Source organism: Camelus ferus, chromosome 18, assembly GCF_009834535.1.
Source record: "Camelus ferus isolate YT-003-E chromosome 18, BCGSAC_Cfer_1.0, whole genome shotgun sequence".
In the NCBI taxonomy this organism is placed as follows: Eukaryota; Metazoa; Chordata; class Mammalia; order Artiodactyla; family Camelidae; genus Camelus; species Camelus ferus.
Genome location: NC_045713.1, coordinates 12,254,503 through 12,266,199, shown reverse-complemented (window position 1 = coordinate 12,266,199; position 11,697 = coordinate 12,254,503). Strand labels below are relative to the sequence as shown.

Genomic DNA, 11,697 nt, shown 5'->3' with positions numbered 1-11,697 from the left:
TTACTCCAGAAATCTTTTGCAAGATACAAGTCTGTTTGTTTAATCTAAAACAAGAGCCCCGGTTTCACAAGATGCTGTTTAATCAGTAGCTGGGTCCCACCGGCTACACAGACTTCCGTGAGGTTCTTTATCTGGAACTGCTAAAAGCTTCCTCTGTACTCTGTGACCTAATATGCCAAAGAACAATAGAAGTGGGTTTCCTTGTCCAACCACTATCCTGATATTAATAACAAGCTGTGGACTTAGAGGAACGCCTTCAAGCATACAAGATCTTTTTTGATGATGTGAATCCTGAGAATCTTACAAAAGGCTCATAAATACTTTCCAAGAGAAGAAAGGTCTGATAACTGTGATCTGGAGGAAAGAATTTCTTAGCTGTAATCTTAGTTTGGTAATTTAACTATGTGTGAAACACTGGACTTCCTCTCTTTATGTAAGCTTCCTAAGTGAGGACCAATGAGATCTCAGCCTTCATAACTTAGGGCCCTTGCAGAAATACAGATTCTCAGGAAAAGAGGCCCCAGGAGAGGGCATAAGAGACTCCCAGAATGATAAAGAGAGGCCCAAAATAAAACTCAACCAGGAAATGCCTTCTTGCCTAATGGGCAAAGGCAACCACATATTTACAAAGCCTATTATGACTGAATGAGTAAATACCTTTTTTCAACTTTAGAATCCAGGAATGATTTTGGATGACATAGAAACCTGGGATAAATGAACTTTGATTTAAATGGTGCATGTTAGTTAACTGCCTTATTTCTTTCCCCATTCAGACAGGCTGGCAAAGGATAAAATTCAAGTATTTTTTCCAAACTACTGTTGATAAGCTATGCTTTCTCCAAGGCACTGTTAATCAGTTTGAAATTTAAGCAGCATAAAGCTAAGGAGCAAAGACGCTATGCAGCAAATCCACCCTCAATTTGAAAATGACCAGCCTTACCTCTGTATGGAGTACAGGCTCCCAGACAATCAAAAGCTTCAGAGTTACTGTTTTCGATGTTTAACTCCTCTTTTATCTACCATGTATGTTCCAGAGAGCTTCCTCTTTCTTTACCAGTGAGTTCTTATCAGGATTAACTCAAAGGTTTCTTTATTCTTCCTGGTCTGATACATCTTGGTCAAGAATCCGTCTCCGTTACCAGGGTTAACAGTCTCTTTTGAATGGAAATACAAACCCCTCAAATCTCTGTGTGACTGTGCATCTTTTCCACATAATTTAACCCTAGGTACCCGTCATTCTTATATCACAAGTCTAACCATATACCTTCTAAGCAACAGAATACGAAGGGGAAATCTACAAAAGCTGCTATAAGCCACCAAATATTTCTTCGTGCTTTCTTTACATCAAGATTTCATATTTCTATTTATGGATCAATCTTCCTAATTGCTTTGTTTTACAATATTCCAACAAAAACTTAGATTTATGATTCATACCTCCATTAAAACAGTAAAAAAAAGTGGAATAAAACATATTAAGAGGTTTACAGGCAGACCCATTTCCAAAGCTTCCTACGTAGAATCTGTTTTCCAAAATATGTTAAAATTCGGTTACGTGCAAAGTCATCTGGAAACTTCGTGACTCCCTTTTACGTTTATACTCTTTACCCACTGTCCTACTCTAGAGCTAATTTTCAATATCACTATCAATATTTTTCAGTATCAACATCTCTCCATATACCCTTTTATAAATTCCCAGGTACTTTCTGTGACTCTTACCTGGGCTGCCTATACACTCCTCATAATACTCACTCTTTTTATCTACCAGACCAGAAAACAGAATTCACCTTACAAACATTTGATCTAAGGCAGTGGCAGAAATTTAGCGACACGCTCTATGGTACAATGGTACAGTTAATACTCCGCTAAAGGACACTCAATGACATAAGCCGGTGTGTCTCTGCAAATAATTATACATAACTTTCACTGCAGATAAATTTGAAAAATATGTCTTTACTAGGGACAGTACCTTCCACATTCTGTATCCAATTAACATCATTCTAAAATAACTCTTAAACCCAAGAGTATTCCTAAACAGCTAAAAGACTTGAAGTAGTAAAGCAGAAAAATCACACAACTAGGGAAATCTAAGACTGGGTTGTAGTTGTGGCTCCACCTATAATTCAGCTGTGTCACCTTGGTCAGATCATTCGACCCCCCCAAGGGCCTCAGTACCTTCGATTGCAAAACGAAAAAATTGAACTAAATTTTCTTTAAGGTCTCTTCCAACTCTAAAATTCCATGAATGTATGAAATGTCGGTCTCTCCTTATTTCAAAGATAAGCAGCAGATAATAGAAAATGCGCCTAGAATAATTTTTCCTTTAAAAGAAAATTATCCAACTTGGGATGCTTTCCTGGATGGAAGTTTTTATCTGGGAAAATAAACCACAAACGAAAACGATGTTGAGAAAATGGGGAGAAAAAAAGAAAATCATACACTGACGTAGCTAAAATAGAAACTTCAATCACCCTTGGGCCATTTTGTCAATAGTTACTCAAACGCTGGTACTCTAATCACTGACTTCCTAAAACAGGGATATTTATAGGGTTGTTTCTTTCTCATCCCTAGAGATTCAATCCGAATAAAAAGCACAGCGTCTAAAATCAATCTACAACTTCAGAACAAGTTGCAGGGAGCGAAGGCAACTTCGCACAGCTCTCCAAGTCATTTGCATTTAAGTATGATTAGGGCTAAGAAACGGTTCTTATTATAAGATGTGAGAAAAGCACAGGAGGCAGGTGACATCTGGAAAAAGAAGCAAAACTGTCAGGAAGGGATGTCGGCTGAGGACCTTCGGGCAACAGGTCCCAAGCCGGTACCGCAGCCTACCCCGGGAGGGGACCGTCGCTGCCGTCCCGCTCGCAGCCCTCCCCAGCCCCAACCGCATCGCCTCGCCCCGCTTCGGCCCTGGAGAGGCAGCCCGCCCCCTCACCCCACGCCCCTGCGGCAGAACCTCCTAATCACTCGCTTTCCCGGGCCTCCCGCCCCGTCAGGCCCTCAGATTCCTCGGCGCCGAGGCCAGACCGGCTCCGCCGCCTCCTCCCCGGAACCCCCGCTGCAACGGCCCCGCAGCCCCGGCCCTGCAGCCCCAGCCCCGCCGCGGGCCCGCTCACCTGCACCTGTTTGCGGAAGTGGTGCGGCCCCGGCACTGCCGGCGGCCAGAAGCAGCAGCAGCAACAGCAGCAACGCCGGCGGCCCCGGCATCTCGCCCGCGGCGCGGCCCGGGGGGACGGCTCCCGGGTACCCTTCCGTTCGTCTGTCCGTCCGTCAGTCGGTCCTGCCTCTCTGCACTGCCTCAGTGGCACCCGCGCCGGCTGCTCCTGAGCTCACGTCGCTTCGGCCAAACCTCAGCCCGGCTCCTGGTCCGCACCCACCGCTCCGACCACAGAAACACCATCCTTCCCGCCCGCCCGCCTGTGCCGCCACCACCGCCGCCGCCTCTCAACAGCAGCAACGGCAGCAGCTCTGCGGAGCCGCGGGCCCGGGCAGCCGCGCTCCCACCGCCATGATGGGCTGCGTCATGTGACGTATGGCGGGGGCGGGAAGTTGTGATAGACAACCCATCTAGCCAATCGTCAGTTCCACACCGGCCCGGGAGGCCCCGCCCATCACCCTGGTGGAGGCAGGGTGGCTGCGGGTGCGCCCCCTGCAGACCCAAGAGTGCGTGGGCAGCAGGTGATGCTGACAATTATTTTAAATTTTTCTTAAAAAAGGAAGTATAAAGAAGACAATAAAAAGCATCCTGAATTTTTTCTCAGTAGTTTAAAACGTGTAAAAATAGGCCTGTTTTGTCTTCTGCCTTTTTTACTTGCAATAGGCATTTTAGGCTCTTTTCCTTAGGTTAACAGGCATATCCTATCAGCCACCAAGGAGCTTTGGGCTTTTTGTTTCAATTCAACAAGAATAGAATGCCTCTCCCCTTACACACACTGATTCAGCTCCTGAGCTCAAGCTGTTCCCCTTGACAAGAGTGCCCTTCCTGCCCTTCCTTGGCTACCTGGCACACTCCCTTTCCACTGTCAGGACTCACCTGAAGGATGACGTCATCTAAGAAGGCCTCTCCCAACTGGAGAGATGACTAGCATCTCCTAGAGTCTGTGCTGGCCCTGGACAGACTGCTTGCCCAGCTACCATACTTTATTGTTCCTGTGACTATAAGCTCTCTGAGGACAGGAACTGTGCCCATGACAGTTGGGGGTCTCAGGGGACTGGTGCAGGGCCTGGCTTCAGTAGGCATTCTGTATAGGAATGTCCCTGGTCCTGGGACTGGATGCCAGGGAGGAGTCGCTCCTAGGTGCCAGCCTTACCCCACCTAGAGACAAGGCTCAGCCAACAGATGAGGAGAGACCACTGTTCTGCAGAAAGAGTAAACAAAGTAGAAGTAACAGTGATCAGAGGCCTGGAGGCTGGGAAAATGCTGGGATTTTCTGGAGAACGCATTCGTAGTCCAGTTTGTGCATGAGAGGGACTAATTTGAATCTTATCAGATGGGGATCTATCAACTGGCAGCAGGGGAGTCTCCCCGATTTTCCAGACTCCTCAAATGTCCATCCCAAATGACAGGTCTCTGCAGTGCTAACCCCATGAGGACACACAGACCATACCCAGGGAATATTTGTTGAATGATTGAAGCAAGCCAATAAACACCTAAGTACACAAAGAGCTGGAATGTGGAAGCCGCAGGTTAAGGCATCCGTGGCTGTCAGTGATCTCTACGTGGACAAGAAAAGGAAGGCAAAGGTCTAGAAAAGAGACACAATCACCCTGTTGTGCTTCTACTTGGATCAGGAAGCTCCGGACTTCGAGTCTGAGGAAGCCAGGGAATGCTCACGCTGTGTACCGGGAGGAGTCACTGTATTTGTTTTCAGCAGTGCTGGCCCAACCAAAGCCCTTCCTCATCATCCTTGTGGTTGTTAATCATAATTAAAGTGCACTCTATCAACAACACATCAGACCACAATCCCAAAGCAGGTTTCGTTATTATTTGAGCAGCCCAAAATTTTTTTGAAAAAACTTTTTTTTCTTTCCACTTCACAGAACAAGGGTTAAGGTACACATTCCTCAGAGGGTGTCTAATGGAAACCTTCACCCTACCACCTACCTCAGCACTCACCTTTGCCCAGTGTTCCTTCGAAAATTTCCAGTCAGAGAATTTATAAAGCAAATGAGAACCTCCTTGCTTTGTTTGATTTCATCTAGGAATCAGAAAACAGCCTTTGGCACAATTTGGGATTAGGTCCCTAAGATGAGAAGCAATATCTTTCAGTGGTCCTATAACTGTTCTCACCTGTGCTCGGCTTTTTCCAACTTTTCTTGCACACCAAGCCATTACTTGGACGACTCTACTGGCATTGTCTGTAATGCTAGCAAGCTCTGGCTAAGGGCTGGATGCAGAGGGATGTGGATTCAGTTTAATACTGAATGAGCATGCATCTCTGAGGGTCTGGTACCACCTGGTACCCTAAATGTTTGCAGGGCTGAGCTGGATCAAATGGGTGCCTCCATGAGAATCCTGTCAGTGGTATACTGGAGTCAGCTGATACTAGCTTGTGAAAGCCAATTGTTCAACCTTCAGGAATTTTGCATGCCAGTTGTTAGACACAGATAGTGTTGAAAATTAATTTATATGAGCTTACAATTAAATAAATTATATTAAAAGCAAAGGTATTATGGAGAAGCATTTTCAGAATGGAAAGCAATAAGAACACTAGCAAAAATTGTCAAAATCAACTTCTTCAGAATTCTAGAAATTAGCCAAAGGTTTGCAACAACACAAGAAATATTTATTGAAGAAAAATGGCTGAATCTCAGTAAGAACTATGAGCTTTGTGTCATTTTTCGCTTGCTGTAGTCCCATTTTTCCTTCTCATCTCCATGGTAGAATTGAAAAATATCAGCCTTACAACCAGAGTAGACATGAAAATGAACAACGTAGCAGAACTGTGGAGGGGACAGAACAGGTTTGGTGCACCCCTAAAATCTGCATCCCCAGAGTACTGTCACTATTTGAGCAGTCAGACAGCTTTCTAGAAAGGCACTGTTCTCAGGATTTGTCTTTATTTGGCAGGACTCAGAACTGTCTTAGTGCAAACAGCACTAGCCCCTGTTTGTTGAAAATAATCAGTGGTAATTGTTTAACATTGTAGCTTCCTGAGCTAGTGATACCAGTAGACTGATTGAAAACTTAAAAGAAAAACTTAGGGAATGAGGTGTCAAAAGGGGCTCTGAAAAACTCCAATATATTCCTGGAAATCTAGAAAGTTATATGCATGTGCAGGGTTGTACACATGCCCAAGAAAGACATGAGAAGGCCCAAATCTTTCATCCCTGGCTGATGCTGAGGCTCTGTGCAAGTAGGAAGCAAAGGCTAAGGCAGAATTTTAAACTGCAGAGTATTGAAGGCATGCCTCAACATATGTGCTCTTAGCAAAACCAAGCAGACATAATGGTTCAAGGCATTTAAGGACATCTCTGTACAATCATCAGCTGACTGTTAAGCTAGCTGAATGGAGATTTCAGTGGCCACACCCAATAAAAAATGCATACTTTACAGAATTAACCCAGGAAAGTCACTAAACAAATGAATGGTGGAAGCAGCAGCAACAACAAAACAAACCCTGGGAAAGGGGAATATCAGGGAAAACTGGTTTCCAGAGTTGCCACATTATGGTATTTAAAATATTCAGTTTAAAAAAAAAAAGAGCAAGAATGAAAAGAAACAGGAAAATACACTCCACACACAGGATAAAAAAGCAGTAAGTAAAAACCTTTCCTGAGGAAGCTGAGAAGGTGGACTTAATAGACAAAACTTATACATAAATAAAAATCTATAAAACTAATTTTAAAAACTTTTAAAATAAATCAGCTATTTTAACTGTGTTCAAAGAACTAAAGGAAATCATGTCTAGATAATTAAAGGTTGGTTGAAAGACATTAAAGAAGATCTGAATAAATGGAAAGACATCCCATGTTCATGGATCAGAAGATTTAATATTGTTAAGAAAACAATACTTCCCAACTGAGCCTCAGTTTCAATGCAATCTCTATCAAATCTTAACTGGCTTCTTTTCAGAAACTGAGAAATTGATCCTAACATCCATATGGAAATTCAAAGGATCCAGAATAGTCCAAACAATCTTGAAAGAAAGAACAAAGCTGGAGGGCTCACATTTCCTGATTTCAAAGCTATAGTAATCAAAACAATGTGGTATAAGAAAGACATATAGAACAAACAATGTAATTGAGAGTCTATAAATAATTCCAAATATTTATAGTCAATTCATATTCAACAAAGATGCCAAGACAATTCAATGGGAAATAAAATACAATTTCTCAACAAATGGTACATGGACAATCCACATGGAAAGAATGAATGTGAACTCCTTCTTCACACCATACACAAAAATTAACTCAAAATGGATCCAAGACCTAAATATAAGAGCTAAAACTTTAAAACTCATGACTTTGGTGATGGTTTTCCAGCTATGAACACCAAAAGCATAAGTGATTTTAAAAAAAGATTCAACAAAATTTAAAACTTTTGTCCTTCAAAGAACATCATTGAGAAAATGAAAAGACAACCCACAGAATGGGAGAAAATACTTGTGAAGCATACATCTAAAAAGGTACTTATATCCAGAATATATAAAGAACTCTTACAATTCAATGATAAGAAGAGAAATAATCCAATTAAAAAAGAGGGCAAAGGATATGAATAGACATGTGTTCAAAGATATACAAAATGAACAACAAACACATGAAAAGATGCTCATCATCACTAGGCATCAGGGAAATGCAAATTAATGTCACTTCACACAAAGATGGCTCTAATAAAAAAGATAATCATAAGTGTTGTTGAGAATATCTAGAAATGAACCCCCATTCACTGCTGATGGGAATGTACAAGGTGCAGCCACTTTGGAGGATAGTTTGACAGTTCCTCAAAATGTTAAATATAGAGTTACTGTATGATACAACAATTCTACTCCTAGATATATACCTAATATAACTGAAGACATATGTCCACATAAAACCTTGTCCACCGACATTTATAGCAGCATTATTTACAATAGCCAAAAGGTGGAAACAACACAAATGCCCATCAAAGGAAGAATGGATTAACAAAATATGGTATATCCTTGTAATGGAATATTATTCAGCAATAAAAAGAGGTGAAGTACTGATACATGCTATAACGCGAATTAACCCTGAAAACATAATGCTAAGTGAAAAAAGCCAGTCACAAAAGGTCATCTATTGCATGATTCCATTTTTATGAAACATCCAGATTAAGCAACTCCACAGAGACAGAAAGTAGGTTAGTGGTTGCCTAGAGCAAAGGGGGTGTTGGAAATATTCTGAAATTAAATAATGGTGACCACTGCAGAACTCCATGAATATACTAAAACCCATTCTAAAGGAGTGAATTTTATAGTCTGTGAATTATATCTCAAAGTTGTTATTGACAACAAAGGTAACAAATACTAAAATGTCGTTGACTCCCAGTTATTTTACTACATTTACTGTTACCTGTGCTTTGAGGTTTCTCACGTCTATGGTAGCTGTATAGCAGAAATGCTGACATAATACTGTACTAATGCACACTTCTTGGCAACTCTGATTTCAGTGACAGCACGTCTGCAGCCTGAGTATTTACACCATGGAAATTGACAAACAGTGCTAATCAGGACTCTTTTTTGCCCCCAGAGAGTCCTTTGTTATGCACACTAGTGGTCTTGCTATTGGGTACACTCCAAAGTTTCTCTATGACTGCCCCTTGCTGACTTGAATCCTTTCTGTGGTTGCATTACTTTAATCCAGCTTTAGGCAGCTCAAGAGACCATGCAGCTTGGGGGAAGGTATAGCTCAGTGGTAGAGCGCATGCCTAACATGCATGAGGTCCTGGGTTCAATCCCCAGTATCTCTATTAAAATAAATAAGTAAATAGATGTAATTACCTCCCCCCATTAAAAAAAGTAAAGAAAAGAGACCATACAGCTTAGAAGCCACATGCTTCATCCCGACTCTCCTTCTAAACACCTTTGCATGGAGCCTTTGCCTTTGTTGCCTTCTAGATCCTCTGTCTAAATCTGTCTGAGTAAAGGACAGCTCACCAGATGTGGTGGCCTTTCAGGGCCCTGAGCCACCACCCATTTATGGAGGCAGGGGGGACACAATATGGTAAAAATGAATGAATGTACAATGCTACCCACAAGATAATTACAGGATTTATAAAAAGTACTCAACAGACAGTGAGATTCAGGAATGGGATCCCACTTAAAACCACATTATGAACATATTTTTCCCAAGCTCATCAGGGCGTGCGTCTTCATTTGGAAGTGAGTTCTACTTAACAATGACTTACAAATAACTTTCTATGTGTCAGGCATTGCTCTAAGCATTTTATAATCAACACCTCTTTAACCTTTATCTAATTTAGAATATTTTCATTTTCCCTAAAAGAAACTCTGTGCCTAATTGCTGTCACTTCCCATCCCCCACCTCCTCCTAGTCCTTGGCAACCACAACTCTTACTTTTTGACTCTATGGATTCACCTAATATAGACATTTCCTAAAAGTGGCATCATTCAATATGTGGCTTTTGGTGACTGGTGGAAACTACTAACATTCCCATTTTACAGAGGAGGAAACTGAGAAACAGAGAGGTCAGTCCTCTTGCCAAGGTCACACAGCTGGTAAGTGGCAGAGGTAGGATCCAAACTCAGGCAGCCTGGCTCTAGAGTTCCTGCCCAGTCTCAAAATCAGAACTGAATGATGTGAAAAGCATACAGTGAAGGCCTTTTGTGAATACAAGCTATGGGCCAAATTGCCCTATGTGGCCCCCTCAGGTGAGAGGCCCTATTAGGGGTTGCCTTCTGGTGGGGACGGAGGTGGGAATTGGGGAAGAGTGGAGGTGGGAATTGGGGAAGAGTAGAGGTGGGGAAACTCCCTGAAGACAAGTTCCTCAATAAAATAAATTCATCCATTGTGAAAGACAGAATCTCCTCCTCAGATGAACACTGGATTTTTTCTTTCTTTGGCCTGCCCAGCAGCTGAATTCCTTCCCGTGTTGAGAAAGCCCCATGACACAAATCTTGGCAGTAAGACTAGGGACCGGACTGCCCTCTGGGGCCCCAGCAGCTGAGGTACAGGGCATCCTTCCAGGTCCAAGGTGATGCTGGCAGCTGTGTCATCCTGGCACATAGTTCCCCGGAGAGGGGGAGCCTGGTGACCTCCTTACTGCCAAATTCCCCTAGTGGCTGCTTATGTCCTGAGCCCAGGCCCAGCTCTTCTGTGGCTGTCCAGGGCTCTCCAGCCAGTTCTCAACCCTGCACAGCCTCTCAGAGCATCAGAAGATCCTTGAAACCAGCTCTCAGCTACTTTAAGCTTCTGCAAGGATCCAGGAGTGTGGGTACAGCCAGCGCCCCCGGAGCTGCTCCTGAACCAGGCCTGCAGTATTGGTCGAGCACCAGCTGCAGTCAGTCACTGCCCTGGGCGGTGGAGAGACCATGATGGACATCTCTGCCTTTTTCCTCCCTTGGTGATAACCTCAGAGGGGACTTCCTGGCCACCTGTCCCTGTCCCCGTCTGACCGCCTACTTGACGTCATTATTCACCAGGGCACTTTGCACTCTGTGCTCATTGGGTTACTGCCTGTTGCCCTGCCGTTAGAGTGGAAGTCCCACGTGGGGACCTCTATCTGTTGAGTTCCTGGCTGCAGCCCCACTGCTCAAAGGCGCCCGGCACTAGTCAGTCCACTGCTGCTGAAGGGCTGTGGGTTTGTGGAGTGTCCAGACCCAGCTGGGCTGATGCCCGTGTGTCCGGCTGGGGCCCCACCTCACAGTCTGCAGAGTAAGCCAGCCAGAGGCGGAGCCAGGTGGGCACCCACTCCTCCCTGGAAGCTTTTCCAGAAAAATCAGGTGCAGAATTCTCCCTCTTACCTCATCCAGCCAGACACAGGGCTTTACTGCTGACTCCTTCTACATCTCTCCCCAGTTCACTCTGCCCTCATCTGACCACCACTGCCTAGCTGGGTCCCCAGCTGCCCTCAAGGTCACCATGTCACTCTCCCTCCCTCCCTTCTGCCCCCATCCACCTTCCGCTTTCCACAGTGTCATCTTTTCTTAAAGGCATCCAGCCACCCTTGTCCCCCAGAGACCTCCCACTTGTCTAGCTGCAGCTCTTCCCAGCCTCCGTCAGCCTCTCCTCCTGCCCCCTCTCTTCCACTCACACTGAACTGCTCACCTCGGAAGGGTTCCCTCATCCAGAAGGATCTTCCTTCTAGTGGCTGGTTTCTGTAGACCGAGGGCTTCTCTAGGGCAGGGCAGGTGTTCCAGTCCTGTCCCCTCCTCACCAATCACTTGTTGGTGATGTCAACAAACAGAGGAGGTGGCTGCGATGTGTCGGGCCGGGCTCCAGGCACCAGAGTGAACGTGAGGATGAGGCCCCTGCTCCCAGGAGCTAGTGTTCTGGGACCCGACAGCCCAGACTGCTTGGGGAAGCCCCACCTTGTTCAGCGCCGCTGCCAGGCGCGGGACCCTAGTCCCATGCCCATAAAATTGAGGCTGACATCCAGGAGTGACCTGCAGCATCAGCCCCCACCAGGCCAGGTGGACGAGACCAGGCGGTGGGTGCCAAGCAACCAGCTTAGGCAAGTGGGAGTTTCACCAGGGTGGGGCCGGCACGTGCACCCAGGGT

General features: G+C 44.7%; 1 protein-coding gene and 1 non-coding gene across 3 annotated transcripts in view; one reads left to right on the top strand and one right to left on the bottom strand.

The window, feature by feature from the left end:
• LMTK2 (lemur tyrosine kinase 2) overlaps positions 1–3,521 on the bottom strand; it is a 67,810-nt gene extending 64,289 nt beyond the window's left edge. Inside the window, exon 1 of one of the 2 annotated variants that reach the window (XM_032460040.1) lies at positions 3,114–3,521. In XM_032460040.1, coding sequence (XP_032315931.1) covers positions 3,114–3,204 — 91 coding nt within the window. In that variant the 5' untranslated portion in view covers positions 3,205–3,521. The remainder of the gene's footprint in view (positions 1–3,113) is intronic. The other variant, XM_032460041.1, reaches the window with a different exon arrangement.
• A 5,333-nt stretch (positions 3,522–8,854) lies between these two features.
• TRNAV-AAC lies at positions 8,855–8,926 on the top strand. Its single transcript has one exon. It is a non-coding gene; the product is annotated as a tRNA-Val (tRNA).
• The last annotated feature ends 2,771 nt before the right edge of the window (positions 8,927–11,697 follow it).